The 19,181-nt window shown below is 39.4% G+C and overlaps 1 protein-coding gene across 6 annotated transcripts in view; it reads right to left on the bottom strand.

Annotated features, from left to right (window-relative positions):
- The window catches only part of PIP5K1B (phosphatidylinositol-4-phosphate 5-kinase type 1 beta), a 354,990-nt gene that overhangs the window by 102,421 nt on the left and 233,388 nt on the right, over positions 1 to 19,181 (bottom strand). For all 6 annotated transcript variants that reach the window (XM_068551827.1, XM_068551823.1, XM_068551825.1 and 3 more), the window contains 4 exons: positions 7,072 to 7,283; positions 5,630 to 5,713; positions 5,458 to 5,506; positions 2,544 to 2,628 (listed from right to left, as the gene is read on the bottom strand). In XM_068551827.1, the coding sequence (XP_068407928.1) occupies positions 2,544 to 2,628; positions 5,458 to 5,506; positions 5,630 to 5,713; positions 7,072 to 7,283 (430 nt within the window). The remainder of the gene's footprint in view (positions 1 to 2,543; positions 2,629 to 5,457; positions 5,507 to 5,629; positions 5,714 to 7,071; positions 7,284 to 19,181) is intronic.

Below are 19,181 nucleotides of genomic sequence, written 5' to 3' on the forward strand. Positions count from 1 at the left end.
CAATAAAATAAAGAGGCAGCCTACAGAATGGGAGAAAATATTTGCAAACCATGTATCAAATAAGGGGTTAATATTCACAATATATAAAGAACTCATACAACTCAATAGTTGTATACAACTCAAATAATCTGATTAAAAATTGGGCAAAGGACCCAAATAGACATTTTTCAAAGAAGACATACAGATGGCCAACAGATACATGAAAAGATGCTTAACATAACTAATCATTAGGGAAATGCAAATCAAAACCACAATGAGATACCTGTCAGAATGGCTATCAAAAAGACAAAAAATAACAAGTGTTGGTGAGGATGTGAAGAAAAGGTAGTCCTAGTACACTCTTGGTGGAAATGTAAATTAGTGCAGCCACTATGGAAAACAGTATGGAGTTTCCTCAAAAAATTAAAAAAAGAACTACCATGTGATCTAGCAATCCCACATCTGGGTATGTACCTGAAGGAAATGAAGTCACTATCTTGAAGAGATATCTGCATTTCCATGTTCACTGAGGCATTATTCACAACAGCCAAGACATGGAAACAACCTAAGTGTCCACTGACATGAATGGATAGAAAAAAATAAGGAAATCCCGCCACTTGTGACAATATAGATGGACCGTGACAGCATTATGCTAAGTGAAATAAACCAGAAAGAGAAAGACAAATACTGTATGATCTCACCTACATGTGCTAAAAAAGTTGAACTCATAGACACAGAGAGTAGAAGAATTGTTACTTGGGGCTGACGGGTGGGTGAAATGGGGAGACATTGGTCGAAGGGTACCAACTTCCAGTTATAAGATGAATAAGTCCTTGAAATCTAATATACAGCATGGAGACTATAGTTAATAATTCTGTCTTACACACTGGAAAGTTGCTAAGAGGGTAGATCTTAAATGTTCTCACCACACAAACACATACACATACACACAATTTGTAATTATGTGAGATGATGAATGTGTTAAGTAACCTAATTGTGATAATCATTTTGCAATATATATGTGCATCAAATCATCACATTGTACACCTTAAACTTGCATAACGTTATATGTCAATTATATCTCAATAAAGCTGGGAAAAAAAGCCTTAAAAAAGAAAGTGTTTTACTTTCATTAACAAAAAACTCCAACAAATATTGTAAGAAAAAAAATCTGTCTTATATAAATACAAAATATGAACATTCTACTCTTTCAGTTTTTTGTGTGTGGTTTAATTGTTATGAAATTGGACCACAAAATACCTAAATGATAAAATAACATAAGTAACAACAGGGTTATTTTTTCCTTTTCACATAGTTAAAAAATTTTCTACATAAATAATACACATCCATTGTGGAAAATTTAATAAATATTGATGCAAAGAAAAAGAAAATACCACACAATCTCATGGTTCGGAATAACCATTGTTAACTTTGGGTTTAGTTTGCTCTTCTTATGTCCTTATGGTTTAAAGTTAGGGTACTGATTTGAGATCTTTCTTCTTTTTTAATGTAGGCATTTACAGCTATACCTTTCCCTCTGAGCACTGACTTTGCAGCATCTTCTAAGTTTTTGGAGTGTGTATTTTCATTTCCATTCATCTCTAAGTGTTTCCTAATTTCACTGTGTTTTCTTCTCTGACCCATTGGTAGTTTGAGGGTGTGTTGTTTAATTTTCACATATTTGTGAATTTTCCAGTTTTCACTCTTTATTGATTCATTCCATTGTGATCGGAAAAGACACTTTGCATGATTTCAATCTTTTAAAATCGATTGAAATATGTTTTGAGGACTAACATATGGTCTATTCTGGAGAACACTCCATGAGAATAACTACTGTTAACATTTTTATATATCCCATTAGAATTTTGTTGTGCATTTAGGTATGCAGACCAATAACTATATATATGTGAATGAAGCTAGCTATAAGGACTAAATGTACCTTTAATACATCATTTTTTATTTGTTGCATATTATTCCATTATTTAATTGTATCATAACATATTTAACCAATATATTATAGGGTTGGATATTTAGGCAGTTTATAATTTTTTCCAGCACAAAATTAGACTTTAATGATTACAGCATCAATAAATACCTGGCTAGGATACTTAACCATAATTACTAAGTGATTACCGCTTTTGGGAGATAAATAGTTCCAACTCTTCGAATAAAAATCTTACAAAGTGGGGCTTCCCTGGTGGCGCAGTGGTTGAGAATCTGCCTGCCAGCGCAGGGGACACGGGTTCGTGCCCCGGTCCGGGAAGATCCCACATGCCGCGGAGCGGCTAGGCCCGTGAGCCACAACTACTGAGCCTGCGCGTCTGGAGCCTGTGCTCCGCAACAAGAGAGGCCGCGATAGTGAGAGGCCAGCGCACCGCGATGAAGAGTGGCCCCCGCTCGCCGCAACTGGAGAAAGCCCTCGCACAGAAACTAAGACCCAACACAGCCATAAATAAATAAATAAATAAGTAAATAAGTAAATAAATAAATAAATAAATATCTTACAAAGTGAACTCAGCCAGTAAGTGCTAAAGGTAAAAAAAAGAAATTCATAAAAATCTTACCTTGAATTTTCTTGAAAACTCTGGAATTCATAAACTTTAGAAATCTGTCTGCATAAAAGCTTGGTCTATGAACCGAAACAGTGTCCTGAAAAGACAAATCAGGTACGAGAGGTTTACCTCTCAGACAGTGTGTTTCAAGCTAGAGGACAGATCTAGGCAGTTGTCTCTCTGTTAGCCAATGTCCTTAACCAGAAGGTGTGGATGTCGGGAGCCACAAAAGAGCGATGCCCACGTGCTGTGTGCCCGGGAGCTGGGCTGGGGCAGGAAGCACAAGGCTCAATCTGAGCAAAGGTTCCAGATACTCATGGTGAAACAGAGCATTAAGAGGGGCAGGGGTGAGATAGCAAAGACTCTGCTTCATAAACCCAAACAGCTGATCCTTGTTCCACTGTGTGCCATGAGGGGCTTTTAAATTCCAGTTTTTAACATACAGGCAGCCAGTGTCTCAAGTGTCATCTGGAATAAAGACATATCACTTTCAGTCAGGAACAAAAACTGGGGACATAAAGAAGCAAAACAACCCTAATTAAGAGTGAGATAGAGGGCCAAAAAAAAAGTTTGCTGGTTTCACTTCCCAATAATAAGGTATGTAGACACCGGGAAGACTCCTAGGAGACGAGGCTGACTGATGACCCCTGTTATGTTCAATTATCTACTAATTAGATAGAGTTGAATTGAATTAAATTGTTAATTCTCTCATGCTTGGTAGGAGTCTTTAGGACTGAGGGGGCATTTTATTACAAGTCCAGGAAAGAAGATGGATGAAGGAGCTAATTCTGTATGTTTATTCAGTAGTCATTTATTTACTATCCAAGATACACATTCCTAAAAATAGTGAATTCACTTACTGAGTACTCCATTTTGATTTCAGGTTCATGGCGTCCAACCGGGAAACTTCTAAAAATTTACGTTTAGATACTATAAAGTATCTGCGATGGATTTGGAAGAAAAAACACACACTGGACCAGAATCCAGAGACCCGGTTCTGGTGTTAGCTCTAATTTTAAAAATCTGTGTGGTTCTGGGTAAAGACACTATCTCAGTGCCTCAGTCTTTTCATCTGTGAAATTGGGTGTTACATGAGGCATAAGGCAATTCTGTAATGATTGAGTTACGAAGCACACAGTATGGAGAAACCCTCTTTGCCAAGTTAAAATGGTCCCCTAGACTATCAGTGATACTGCAGATGTGGTGGAAAATTTCCCACTGGTTTGACATGCACTCTCCCCAGTATTCGGTCAGCTCCTGTTGGAAGTGGACACAAATTCACAAGTACCGTCATTTAAAAATATGTAGGACGCAAGATGATTAAGATTCTTGCTTTCCAAGAGAAGTTAGATTGTGGTTCTCCTTGGTATGAAGAAGCAGTGTTTAAAGAAGAGGCACTTTTGTAAAAAGACAAAAATAAGTCTTAATTATTGCTTATAATTACACAAATACATAATCAGCACAGAGATGCTGATTATATATTTGTGTAATTAAAAAAAGACACCAAAAAACAGAAGATATATGTTATTTAGACAAAAGTAGGGGCTCCTTAGAAGCATCTGACCAATAGAGGACTAGGCCATTCAGAGCACAAATCTCATTTGGTAACAGGGAATTGAAATTGTGTCAATAAACAGAAGGAGAATGAAACAGAGGGTGTTTACTCTCTTTCCCTTCCATGTTCGAGGCATTAATGTAGTTGCTACTTTTCTCAGCTAGAAGGAAAAAAAATTAACCTACCATCTTGGCCTTTTCATAAAAAGAATCTTTGATTTGAATAATAAGCCTAAGTTTGATTCTCAGAAACAAACTTGTGAACCTGTTGTTTAAAAGTGCATTCTGACGAAGGTCATTCCTTAGCCTGGGAACAAAATGCAGATCTTTCATGCTGAAAGGTTATTACCAGTTTTCCACAGAACTGAGAAAGTGGGTGCTCTTTTCCAAAAAAGGAGAAGAATAGCACCTATAATTTATCTTTGTTTCAAAGGAAAGCATCTGCTAACATCTTAAAAAAATGTGTGAGCAAATCTTTGACCAATATATTCTCTGGAAGTGTCACTTTGAGTTATTAACTGAGGGAGGCTGAGGCCATAAATGTTCTGTCAACAGCAGGAAGTTCAAATTTAACATCTAGATAGGAAGTCTCGTGTGTGTGCGTGCGTGCGCGCATGTGCGTGTATAGAGAGAGAGAGACAGAGGCTGCTCTTTGATAACCGATGGTTTTCTTCAGTCATGCCAATTCTGGGTCCAAAAGACATCCTCATGTCAGTCAGCCTTTGTCATGTATAAATCCAACACAACCGAAAAAGTTTTCCCTTCCTACGTCCTTATTACGTTAGGCATCATGTTGAACACTAAGGGGCATTATTTAATTTAACCCTCACATCAGCCTACGAGGCAGGTATGAGGTACTATTACTAGGCTTCTGCTACAAATGGGAAACCAGGTTAAGAGATGACAAGCAAGCAATGTGTCTGGGACACATGGCTAGTAAAGTGGTTTGAATGCAGAGTTCAAGCCCAGGGCTGTTTACCATCAAAGTAGGGTTCAAATCCCTCTGAAGCTTGGTCTTGGGACAACTTGAGTTCAAGTGCCCTACTGGTCTTCCCAGTGTCTATGAAAAGTCTCCTCTTTTTCTCATCATCTCATAATTGGGCCCTACAGATTGCACATAAAAACGAGACCTCATTTTGTTTTCCTGGCCTCTACCTAGTCACCGGCTGGATGGTCTCTATTTGAAGAGCTATTCACATTTATGTTGTCTTTGTTCTTAGATTTGAACCAACCTGCTAGCCTGAGACTCTGAGTTTATAAAGATCTTTGTTTCCTTTCCTCTTCAAGTGACACGGCTTCCTAGACATACTTTGAAGTCTCTGAGAAATCAGAAAAATATACAGTTTAATAAGGAGCATGATAAATCACTCACCCCATCATAAACAAGAGCTTTCCAGGAATGTTCCAACTTTTTCATTAACCTAAACACAAACGGACAGAAAAATAAAAATAAGAATGTAAAATCACTCTCATTTGGTGAATTTTCAGAACCTTTCGTTGATTTATTTTGAAATAATAAAAGACTACTTCCCCAAATTTCTTACCTATATGATTGCAGAATATCAATAATGCCCATAAATAAAAGTAGCTTTTCTCCCTTATGGCTTTTAGCTGGAATGCCTCCCATTCTGTGAATAGAGCAAAAGAGAAACATTTTATATGAATAGGAAGTTAAAAATCATTTCTAATAAATAGACTGTAAATGAAAATGGGCAGTCTCTAACCATCCTGGACTCTCTCTCCCTTCATCTTTGTTTTCTTTTTTTTTGCTTCAGCTAAAGTCTTCCTGGGAATCCAGAATGATGTACCTCCCCTGAAGGAGAATAACACCATAGCTGTCAATTCTGAAGAGCTGGATGGGAAGAATTCAATTAAAAAATCATTCCTACTTTAAAACCAAGAGCAAGAATTTTAAAGTATTTCAAAATATTTCTCATCAAAAATGCAACACTTTTATATACTTACTGTGAGATTTTAAAATAAAATATAGAACAGCACAAAGAAAAAATATATAAAGAATCCATTCCTAGGATGCAAAGATAAACACTATCAACATTTGGTACATCTTTCCTGTGTGTGTGTATATTTATTAATACACAAAAGCTATTATTTAATTTATCATGTTTTATAACCTGAATTTTTCACTTGCTAAATGATGAACATTTCTTCATATTCAGTGCTAATGTGCTTTTAATGGCTGTATAGTACTTCACTATACTGATACAGAATAATTTGTTTAATCAGTTATTGGACATTTAGATGGATTTATAGGAAGGATTAAAAAAATCTTTAATATGTATGAATTTCCTTCATAAAAGTGAAATGTGCCTGTGATTTAGTCATTGTTGGAGAATCTTACAAGGCAGGCACTTATAGTCAAGGGAAATGATTTCTTTCTTTCAGTCTCCTTGCTCAGCTAAGTACACACACGTGACACAACCAAAGAAAATTACTGAAATGGTTGACTGTAATTGTTTCTGTTAGTCAATATGCACTTTTTATACATGCAAACTAATCCTGCAGTTACTATCACATCTTGTTGAAGCAAGAGGTCACATCTGCCAGGGTATAGGACTAGGACAACAGAATCCTCTTACGCACGTAAAAAGCTCTGAATTGCAGACATAATTTCTAGCATGTATTTGCTTAAATACACGTTATTCAAATTCAAAGAATATTCACTCTGTTTGTGGTGGATGTTTTGAATATGTAGTAAATAGGGATAAAAACATTTTTAGCCATTGTTAAAAAATGGAGCCATTTGAAAAAAGAAACCATGTGGGTGAAAGAATGATAATAACTCGAAGAACTGCCACTCATCTAGTTATCCGTGGATGAAAGGAAATAAGGTTGGCTTAATCCACTTTAGCACCAGGTAGGAATCTATTCCTAAAGAGCCACCATGAAGGGAACATGGTTGCATTTAATTACCCAATGACGTCGGCTGCCACGATCAAGGAAATGTGTGGGCAGGCGCTGCACTTACGTGTCCGGGTTCTCTGTGATGATCCCGTCTCCCGATTTCCCTGGACCCTGGATGGATTCCATTGCTGTCGAGTAGAGGACCTTTTGCATCCCAGACCGCTTAGCATCGGGCACATTTTGTGAAATTTCCTCTTCTTTCTCTTTGAGGGAATGGTCCAAGATGTGGATTCCCAGCAAAAGGCTATAGTCCATGATCTTGAAGCTTTCCAGCACCTGAGTAAGAAAAAGAACAAGGAGGCCCGTCACTCAAATGGCTTGTAAATCTCATCTGCACAGAGACAGAGAGATATGCAGACGTGCAGCTCTTGCTTCCCTCCCAGCGGGTGGCTGATAGAGGAAAAATCAAAATAAAAACATTTGAGGTTATGATTAGGTCATGTGCAGTAAGAATTATCACCATGGCTCTGAGATGGTATTTTTATGCAAATATAGAATAAGCACATCTTTCCTCAGCACACCATGAAAGTTTCACCAATAGCATTTACTGAACACTTTCCATGTGCCAGGTGCTAAGTGGTTCATTTGGATTCAATCCTCACAACTCTTTGAGCTAGGTGCTATTATTATCTCTGTATTACAGATGAAAAAAATGAGACAGAGAGAGAGAGATAATTTGCTCAATATCACACAGCTCATAACTCACACTGCCGGGATTTGAACCCAGGCAGTCAACTCCAGCATCTTAGGTACTAGAGGAGAGACACCAACAACCAATGGTCTCTACAAGCCTGTATACCCTCATCAGCATGAAGACTCAGCTGGAATGGGCTTTTGTCTGAAATCTGTTCTCAAAAACTTTCACCTTCCTAGAGTTTCGTGCTCTCCTTTTCAAAGCTTGTCTTTCAAGGTTATCATTCGGTTCCCTGCAGCGAGTCTTTTTTAAATGTATGGTCTCAACAAAGAACAGGACTCATGCTTAATTATCCACTCAGCAAAAAGTGGGAAAGAGAAGGAATTAAAAGTAGCTGGATGCAGCCAGAAAAAGGAGATAGCAATGCTCTGACAGGAAAACAACGGAGACACGATCGAGATGCAAGACAGGCAGTCAACATGGCTTCCGAGTGTGGGTAAGTCTTGGACACTCAGGACCCTTCAAGTGAGGAAGAGTGTTCAGGACGAGTTCAGGAAAATGGGGTGTCTTCCTCTATGATAAAGTTCTTTTCCTAATAGTTTGTCTATGATTCTCTTCCTACAACCGGTTTTTTTCTTTTTTCTTTTTTTTTTTTTTTTTAACACCTTGGCATTTTTCACACAAAGTTGCTCAGGAAATCAAAACAGCCTAGAAAGACCAGTTTGCATAGCAGAATAGCTACCTCTGAACCAACGAGATAATCTATCACTGTACACTAGCTAGGAAATGCCTTTGAAGATCAGAGTCTATAGATAATTGTTTAACCAGGGATTGAATACGTACCCAGAATATCTTACACTTCTCATTCTCCCTCAGTCCAAGTGCTTTTGATCGGGTTATACTTCTGAAAACAGAAATCATAAAAAGCCAACAAAAATATCACTGTACTTCTAGCCTGCTTACTAGTGCCCTTTTGGTGTGTCCCGATTCCTTTAAAAGTTCTGGGTTGGTGGTACCCAGGAGCACAGCTTGGATGTTCAGCAGGAAAAGGTTGGCTGACACAGAAATTCTGGTCAATGGGCTATAAAATAATGGCCTCACGATCTGCCGGAGGGAACAGTCCCGTGTTCAATGGGTGAAAGTCACAGCCTTGTGCCCTGCACAGCCCAAAGTGCCCATCGGTAAATGTTCCCCCCCAAAGCAGTGAACTGGTTTCAAAAGCAAATTCTAATCAGTCCCTGTGACAATATTGTAAATGTTCCTAACAGGCGTCTAGAGTGGTGAAAACTGAAAGGCACTTGTGGACACCATATTTATTTCATTTTTCTCTGCAAAGCATCCACGTAATAGTCCTACTTGTTAATAAGCTTTCTTTATACAATACTTTTTCTTATAATTTCTTATACTTTTTTAATGCATGATTCAATGTGAACTGTTTCATTGGTACTTATAGTCTCCTTTCTTGCCCAAGGACAATCCAAAGAGAACATGTGCATTTTATAAGGAATATGAAGTCAGGCTGTGGTCCAACTTCAACTAGTAGACAAGGCAAGAAATGATTTCATTGCCTCAAGTGGTCAAATATTAGTCTGGGTTTATTTAAAAAACATACAAACCAAAACTTAGAGAGAGAACTAAGGAAAAGTTACAAATAAATTTTAAACAGAGATTAGTTTCCTCTGTACTTTTAAACTGGATTGCCAGCAACCCTGAAGGGGCTGCACTGTCCTCAGGGGGCCAGGCTTCTACTTTCTGAGTGAAAGCCTTAAAAAAAAAAAAAAAAAAGGATAAATTCTATTCCTATTGTGTGGAAAGTTGAGCATGATATTTGGATTTGGGGTTAGGGCAAGTCACCATCCATAAAAAATGTTAAGGAAGAAAGAGATAAATCTATAGACATATATTTTAAATCAAATTCCCAAACTTGTGTAATGAAAAATTCCGGGAACAGATTTTAGTCACGTGCACTGCAGATTTGCATCAATTAGGAACAAAATAGTTCTGTTATTCATATCCTCTCAGATCTTTAATGAAAGGAATCGATACATCTGCCAAAATCTTAACGTGTGAGCATTGAGAGGGTGCAACATCCTGCAACATAACAGACACCAGCCTAGTCAGTCACTCAGGCGCACGTTTTCTCCCAGAATGTCGGCCTGACCTCACTGTTGCTGGTGGATCCTGTACCTATGCATCTGCTATGCAAAACACAGTTGCAAGGCAAATACAGGTACTTTCCCATCTAGCTTGGGCAAGACCTTACTCCAGGAAAGATTCACAGATGTATGTAAAACTGAAAGCAAGCTGAAATACCACAATGCTTTTTATCATCAGAGCCAGATTATTTTTTCTCTTCTTTCTCAAGGACTATTTTTAAGTCAGTAATAATATTGGAATGTGGTATAAAAGTCAATGTTAAAGCAGCTGCTACAAAATCCTGAAGATGTGATCAAAACTATCTTTTTCTGACAGAAACAGACTCACAGACTTAGAGAACAAGCTTCTGGTTACCAGGGCGGAAGGGTAGGGGGGAGGGATAGTTAGGGAGTTTGGGATTGACATGTACACACTGCTATATTTGAAAAGGATAACCAACAAGGACCTACTGTGTAGCAGAGGGAACTCTGCTCAATATTATGTAACAACCTAAATAGGAAAAGGATTTGAAAAAGAATAGATACATGTATATGTATAACTGAATCACTTCGCTGTATACCTGAAACTAACACAACATTGTTAATCAACTATACTCCAATACAAAATAAAAAGTTTAAAAAAGACTATCTTTTTCTGAAATAAAGCATATCCTCTAGGCTCTCATGGCTGGCAACGCATCAGGTATGCTCTCATTCACATATGATTTCTGTAGACTTGGTGACCTAACGTGGGAGATGTCCTAACTTAGAATGACTGGCACTGCTATCCTCTTTTCACAGCCAAAGGTCATAAAGAGTGGCCAGTCTTTTTCCTTTTCCATCTCTGTGCCATAGCCCTTAGCCCTCTGCTAGAAGGAGCCAGAATAGCTGCATGGTAGTAAAGACTCTGTGCTCTGGGGCCAGGTGGCCTCGTTGGACTCATGGCTCCCCCATTGGTTTGTCCTTGAGCAGAGTATGTAACCTTTCGGGGCCTGGCATCCTCATCTGTAAAACAGAAATAACAGGGACACCTACCTCACAGAGTTAGTGTGAAGATTAGTTCATCCACATCAAGTCTTAGGACAGTCATGGCATACAGAAAGCACCCAATAAATGCCAGTTCTTCTTGTCGTCCTTGTTCTCTTCCACCTGTAGAATCCATCACTGCTGACCACCCCCCACTGGAACCTCCACTCATCCTCAGCCACTGGGGCCCACCTTCTCTTGGTTCTTTGCCTTCCTATTTGTTTTTCCCACTTTTTTCTTCTATGCCCTAAAAATATTCACCAGAGTTCTCTCTTCAACTCTTCTCTTTTTCTGCTTTTTGGTAGTGATGTTCATTTACTCTTTTTGTCTGGAAAAAACAAGTTGAGTGTCTAGTCTGTGCCAGGCACCCTGGAAGCTGCCAGATCTTCAGGAGTAAGTAAAACAGACAATGACAGCATCCTCAAAATTACACAAGCTTGAACCACAGATTGGAATAAGGCCTGGAAGGAAAAATCAGGGTGCTGTGGAGATACCCCACAAAAGGGGGACCTACTTTTGACTGAAGGGTATCAATAGTGTAGGTGAGGGTTGATGGTACTTGAATGAGGTGGCAGCAGGGGAGCTCAAGGGAGACGTGGATAGATTTAAGAATCTTTTAGGGGTAGATTCCAACTATTATTGCTCTACAGACAATTCCTAAAATGTTACCTTTAGTCCAAACTCACTCCTAATCTCCAGTCCTGTACATTTCCCATAGCCTTCTGGACATTTCTAAACTTCTGTACACTTTCCCCCCAAAGCAGTTCTTTCTCACTTTTTCTCTCTTACCTGAAATCATTCTAATGTGGATTTCAGACTCCATGACTCCTTTTCCTTTCATTAAGTTGCCCAATCCAGCAGCTTCTATAATCAAAATGATCCTCCTTGCTAAAGCTTTGATTTCAACTTTTCTTTTTTCCCTTTCTGGTTCATTCCTGACACCTTTACTTGACCAGGTGACATCACACCTCTCCTCAAAGCCTGTAGTCTCTCACCATTGCTCAAGTGACACTGAAGGTCCTTGCTAACACGGCCCCAGCCAACATCTCTCTGTTATTTCATACCTGTCTAGAGATACCTCCCAGGCTAGTCAAACGGAAATCCCTTAATTACCCCAAAATGTGCCCTGAAGAGGTAAGATGAACAGCTCATGCTGTTTCTTCTAGAAGATCCTTATTCAAATCACACTGGTTTTTCAAAGTCTATCTCAATTCTTAGCTCCATGAAGACTATACTCATGATCTGCACAAAATATTAGGAAAACACCTCCTCTCTGAAAACCCAAGCACATTATCAGTGCCCCTCTACGGAATAAAATTTGACCCTCGGTTTATCTATACTTTTCCTGTCATGCACATAAGGCTGCTCTGCTCACCAAAGACTTGTTTTACTTTGTGCTCCCTGCTGTACACTCTGATCACAGCAGAAATGTGCATTTGTTATACTGCTTTCCCTGTGAGCAAGCAAGTGAAAAACAAAATATTCAGCAGCAAAAAATGTATAGCAATACCTCTTGTACCTCAAATATAAGAACTTAGATTCTCTGCTTCACAATTACAATGTTTGTGAAAAATCTTCAGCACTGAAAGCAATTACTGTGATTCTGTGGTCTGTTGTCAGAAAAAAATAGAGCTAATAGCCTACAGTATTTTCAAACGTTCCCACACCAGAGGTATTTATACACACTGTCAGGGACAAAAATCAAGCTGTTATTTAGAGACTGAATTCACTGTTCAGTAGGCACGCAACTAAATGGCAGATAAAAGGCAAGCTTGTTGGCTATAAACTAGGCTGAGCTTGGAAGCTGGTAAGATCATCACATTTCTTTTTAGGAAGGCTTTGCAAAAAGAGCATGTCACAGGCTGGGTCAACTTCAAAGACCCTTTAACTATCCAAGAGTGCTTGGTGCTGAGTTTAAGATGGAGGCTGTGTTCTGAAACACATATTAGGGTTTCCTTAGCATTCCTGTCCTCCGTTTCTCTGCTTTTCCAACCTGTAAGGAATGTGAAGTTAAGTTGGCATAAGACTGAGAAAGGATAATCAACAGATAAGTCCAAAAGACTGTTGAAGAACAGCACCAGAAGATATTAAGAGTGGCAAAAATAATTCAAGTCATCTGTAAGCGATGCTTTATGCAAAGTGGAGAAAGAAGGATGGTGATTCTAGGAGGAAAAAGACGCTCTTTAATCAGATCCTAGGCAAGGTTTCTAATGACTTCCCATGTCACGGAGGCTCTTATGAAAATTAATCCATTCATTAAATATTTTACTGAGCACCTGTTATGTGCTCAGCACTCTCTTGTTTAGAAATCCTTTGAGCATTCTAGCTAATGTGTGATAAAACAAGAACATCGCCATTTTACAACCCCTAATGAATTAATGGATCTAGTCAGTGGTCAGCAGTGCCACTAACATCACAGAAAGAAAGGCATTCTGACACTATGTGCCTCCAGATGGGAGGAGAGAACACTAACAATAAAGTCAAACCTAAATCTGACCAAACCTCTAGATCCAACAACCAATCTACAGGAAAAAAAAAAAGAGGGAGAGACGCACATATTAAAAGAAATTGTAGGGATGTAATCAACAAAAGCTGGACAATGGAATAAACAAACCAATTTCTTCAACGAATATCCACAATGAAAAAATAAGTGACCAGGGTGAGGGGTGGGGGGTGGATCCTATTTAAATCCTGATCCAAACTATAAAAAAAAGGTTTTATTTCTGACACAACTAGAAATTTGGACACTGACTAGTAAGAATTGTTAATTTTGTAAAGGTATGAAAAAGAGGTCCTAGTTACTGTTATAAAAAGGAGTCCTTAATTTTTAGGGACTCTTACTAAAATATATTTGAGCAAAACGATGCGATGCTTGGAATGTGCTTCAAATTCTATGGGGGGTTGGAAGTGGGCTGAAACAAGATCGGCTACAAGTTGAAAACTGTTGAAGCTGGGCACAGAGTACGTGGGAGTCCATTATAATATTCTGTCCACTTTTGCAGATGTTTGAATTTTTCAAAACGTAAAGTTTAATACACTGCTTTGAAATGCTTAGATGAAATGCATTCATATACCGGTTTAGAGTTAACTTACCGCTACCTCTGCTAATGACAGGCAAGAGATGGTACAGATAAAAATAAATTATTTGGGATCTTAACTAAAATAATTAAAGCAGAAAAGTTGCTATGTTCTACACTCATCTCACCTGATCATTCTTTGATGAAAGATCTAAAGAACAACCAAATTAACAAGATGTGGAGCTGACAGGAAGATTTATCAAGGACCCTGAGTAATTTTCCAACTGGCCTTGTCTAGTCCTTGAATAAAGAGTAAATGATTGGGTTTCCCTGGTGGCGCAGTGGTTAAGAATCCGCCTGTCAATGCAGGGGACACGGGTTCGATCCCTTGTCCAGGAAGATCCCACATGCCGCAGAGCAACTAAGCCCGTGCGCCACAACTACTGAGCCTGCGTTCTAGAGCCCGCGAACCCCGGCTACTGAAGCCCACGCTCCTAGAGCCCGTGCTCCGCAACAACAGAAGCCACCGCAATGAGAAGCCCGCGCACTGCAACGAAGAGCAGCCCCCGCTCGCCTCAACTAGAGAAAGCCCGCGCGCAGCAACGAAGACCCAACACAGCCAAAAATTAAAAAATTAAAAAAAAAAGAGTAAATGACTGGCAAAAACATTTGTGTTAATTCAATGATACAACACAATTCAAAACAGTATCCTGAAGATTTTATACAAATAGACATTCCTGGACCCACTGGTTTAGGGTAAAATGAATCCAAGGGTCCGCCATTTCCCCCCAAAGTAGGCTCCTTGGAGCACAGCTCCAGAATTACTCGCATGTGCAAGCCCAGTTAAAGCTAAATGTGGTTTTTTAAATTTAATTTAATTTCCTCAACACAGCTCAGAGTGTTCTTTGCTAATATAATAAAGAGAAAAAACAGGCTGTGACGAGCCATACAATTTTGGCTGGTAAAGCAGACTGAAATAAATATTCAATCCTTAGCCTAGTGATGGCAATAATGTGTTTTTCACTGTGTCTAACGTGGTGATTTAGAATTCTGAGCTGTGCTTGATTACCTTGTACAGAGGCTTTTTTTGCTCACTTAAAAAGCTTATAGTAATAGAAGTATACCTTAGAGGCACTAGAAATAGTCATTTATTATTTTAAAACCTCTATCTATCTACGAAAAGATATATGAATGAATAATATATATATTCATCATCTTCTATATTAGATGGGTTACGGATCTTTTTCTTTATAGACACTTTGTTTCTACACATAAATATGTCTTAATAAATTATTTTGTAAACACATTTAAAAGTAACACATTAAAATTGTCAAGTACTTCCCATTTTATCTTTTGGTTTGCTTTGCCATAAGTAATTTGCTTCACTGTGGCTTAACTGGTGGGACAGTTGAGAGCCTGGGGCTGTCCAGCTGTCCAGTAAGACTCAGAGGCCACACGTGGCACAAGTTTCCACATCCACTTCAATGTATGAGGTGCAATTCCTGAATCTTCCTCATTGTCTACTGTAGTCTACCTGCTGTGGTGAACTGCCTCTCTGGGTAAAGAGGAAAACAGTCCTCTTCCCTTCCCTCTTCACTTTACTCTAATAAACAAAGAGAGCAAAGAAGAATGGGGTAATCTGTCCACAATAAATAAGACCTCAGTGGTTTGGCCTTATGGTTTAAACACTAGGCTTCTTTGAGGCGAGGGCCATATCCTATTCATTTTTATCCCTCCCACAGACTTAGCACAGAGCCTTTTGCAGAGCAAGAATTTAAACTATTTGTTGAATGACATGTAATTAATTTGGTAGGAAGGGAAGGTATAATTTGTCAACCAAGATTCCTATGGTGGTTTGAAGCCAGAAAAATCAAGCCAAACCATGCTCTGAGATCATAAAAGGTTCCACAGGGCAGGAACAATCTTAAGTCTGGGAAAGTCATCATTTGTACGGAAAAACTTACAACTGACGAAGAACAAGTACCTACCCATGGGGTAAGTTTTAAGAAGTGACAGAAAACCCAGGTTGTGGGAGCCGTCACTAGAAATGAATTCTTTGGGGTCTTGAGGTATTTTGATTTATTTAAGAAACAATTATATATGTACATGGCCAAAATTAAAGAAAGCATAGGATACTAGCTCAATGCCACATCCCACATAGCATGAAGGTGATGGCTTTTTGAGGTGGAAATAGAATATAGTAAATGGAGGGCCCTGTAGCAGTGTTCTAGTCTCTGTATGTCAAGATGTGATCAATACCCTACATTTTCAATGGTGTGTATCTAAAAAGATGGAGTGATAAAAGAGGGTCAATCTACACCAGTCCTCAGAGGGAGTTCAACTTTGAATAAGAAGACTATTAAAATTGAGACGTGACTATTTAAACCCGAAAAGACTGAAATATTATTAATTGGTAAGTTCAAGACTGTGGATTTTAGCGAGCAAGAGTAATCATGGAAAATTAAGAGACTCAATTTTCCCTACACATCTGAGTGGAGAGAATAAATTTGCAACCCGGAATCACTGCTTTCTCTGCTCCTTGAGAATAAGGTTGTTGACATATTTTCTGAAATTGCTAATAATCTAGAAAAAGTTGTACAGCTCTTTCATAAAGAGGAATATCAGAGTCTGGGATCTCTGTCTCCAGAGAATGTCCATTATCATCTGAAGCCAGATTACCAGGTTCTTGTGAAAACACAGTAAACAATGAGTTGGCATCTAGAATGGTTTGTTTTTGGAACAGCTGGAGTTGACTGAACACGGGCAAAGTTTACAAATGAGGTCTTCATGTGGAGAAATGAAGAGAGGACGTCAACAATATCGGACTCTAGCCAGGCTCACTCTCAGGCTGGATGAGGATATTTTAAATAAACATTAGGTTTTAACTTCCCTGCATCCCTAATAGCTACAGACAACTAATATATCCAGTGGACTATGTATCCCTTTTAAAATACTTTTTTCAAGTATACATGTAGAGAAGTGCACAGATGTATCCTTTTGTTTATAAAAAGTTGAAATTTAGGGCTTCCCTGGTGGTGCAGTGGTTAAGAATCCGCCTGCCAATGCAGGGGACATGGGTTCAAGCCCTGGTCCGGGAAGATCCCACATGCTGTGGAGCAAATAAGTCCGTGCGCCACAACTACTGAAGCCCACGTGCCTAGAGCCCGTGCTCCACAACAAGAGAAGCCACCGCAGTGAGAAGCCCGCACCGCAATGAAGAGCAGCCCCCACTCGCCGCAACTAGAGAAAGCCCGCGCACAGCCACGAAGACCCAATGCAGCCAAAAATAAAAGTAAAAATAAGTAAATTTTAAAAAGTTGAAATTTAATATATAAATTCACTAATAACAGATTGTCCTTGGCCATTTCACTCCTTTGAGGGAAGGTAGAAATTCTCCTGTGGAGATTTTCTACCTCACAGTACAGAAGTGCAGAATTTCGAGGAACAGAAGTGAGGAGAGAGTAGTTATCCTTGCTGGATTGAAATAACTAAATTAAGGAATGTCTTTGAAGGAAGAACAATGGTGACATCAAAGGGACAGTCACTTGCAGGAGAGAGGAGGCATATAAAAGTGCTGACTGATAGGGCCAGGGATGAAGGGCTGTGTACGTGAGCCAAAGCCTCTCAGAAGCCAGAATGTGCTGAGCTTTTTGGAAACAACTAGAACCAGTGCGTGGCCCAAGAAGCACCTTGCCTTTCACAAGGCAATCATGTAGGCCCTATTCCTCCGTAACGTGGGTACTCAGTAAATGGGCACTGCAGAATGAATAAAAGAAAGCCCTATAAAAATCAAACAGATTTCCCCCTTTAAAAGTGTTTCCACAGGGTATATTTCTGAACCATTTTCTAAACTCTGCAACATTTTCCCAGACCCTGGAAACTCTCAAATACTTCTCAAGTCTCTGGAACTCAGTCTCTTACCAGATTCCAGAAGTTTCTCCTAAGCTATGGAGGTTCAACTCCGTTTTGTAAGTTGCTGGGGTCCACCACCCCTCTGTTTCCCATGGGCTTGGGTATTTACAACCCTGCTCTAATTCACATGGTCATCCGTGTGACAGACTTACACTGGCATCCACAACTGGATCCACCCCGGCCAACCTCACAGCCTTTCCAGACACATCTTCAAAGCCAGGGTTGCTACTGTCATGTCCCCTGCGGCCACTTCCCCTTCCTGCTCTACCTCTTTGCTCTGGTTTCCCAGGATTCCCGCAGGGGAGGAGGATATGGCCATGGGGACATTTCCTTCCCTTCGCTCCCTGCCCTCAGATACTCTGTGAGTCCTCCTATTTGGGGCCTACAGTGACCTCACCTCTAGACCTAGGGTCATCTACAAAATCAAAGACAGGTAGGTTCTATTCACACAAAAGCAGGAAACCCTCACATACTATTTTTATTTCATAAAGCCCAAAGACTTTAGCTTCCTTTGACTGGAATTATTGTATATTTATATTTATATGTGACAAATTACTTAAAATGAAAGTTAGCTAGACACATCACCACCACCACACCTTAGGAAATATGTGAGTTCTCTAATCTTTAGGTAATATTTCTTATAAGAAGAAAAGATAAGGGAGTTTTAAAGGAGTTGAGGAAGATATTTTCCAGTCTCCCATTTCCATTCTTTTTGGTAGAAATTTTTATATTGTTCCATTTGACTTGAAGTGAGCATTAAAAAAACAACTACTGGCTCGATAATCCTTCAATTTCTGGAGTTAATGAGAATTCTCAAAAGCTGCTCACACAGGCTTCAACGGCCCACATCGCGTCCCCAGTATCCCTCTCCACCAGATTGGAAAAAAAATCAACTCCACTGTAACCATCACATTTCTCAGAAAGAAGTTTTGCTTTTATGTTAATAGGATTTCATGTGCACACATGTTGGTAACAGTTGGCAAGTGTCAATGGGCTTGATTATGCTTTTCATTAAACTTTCAAAACTAAATGTTTGGATTACTAATTTTACTTTGTGTTCCTCAGTCACTTGGCACGATTTTCCTCTCTCCCTCCTTCCTTGAAGTAGGTTGTGAGACTTCATTAACTCTTTGCCTTGTCCAAACCAAGTTCTTTACTTTGATGGAGCCCTTTCTTAACCCCTACAGCACCTTCTCACCAGCTCTGTGTCAGAGCTAGAAAACCAGTCATCGGGCACTTCCATCCCACCCTGTCTGCGTCCATCCAAGTTATTACTTAACACTTTCATTTCCACAGACTTTCCTCCATTACACCTACAAACCCCTTAAGGAGAGTGCACAGATGAAAGAACCTAGGTTTTGGAACCAAAGAGACCTGGGTGGAAATCCTGGCTCCAGCACTATAAGCTCTGCAGACCTGGGGAAGCTGAACCTCTCCTGGGTCCCCACTT

The sequence above is a fragment of the Eschrichtius robustus genome, chromosome 10 (genome assembly GCF_028021215.1).
Source record: "Eschrichtius robustus isolate mEscRob2 chromosome 10, mEscRob2.pri, whole genome shotgun sequence".
NCBI classification, from domain to species: domain Eukaryota; kingdom Metazoa; phylum Chordata; class Mammalia; order Artiodactyla; family Eschrichtiidae; genus Eschrichtius; species Eschrichtius robustus.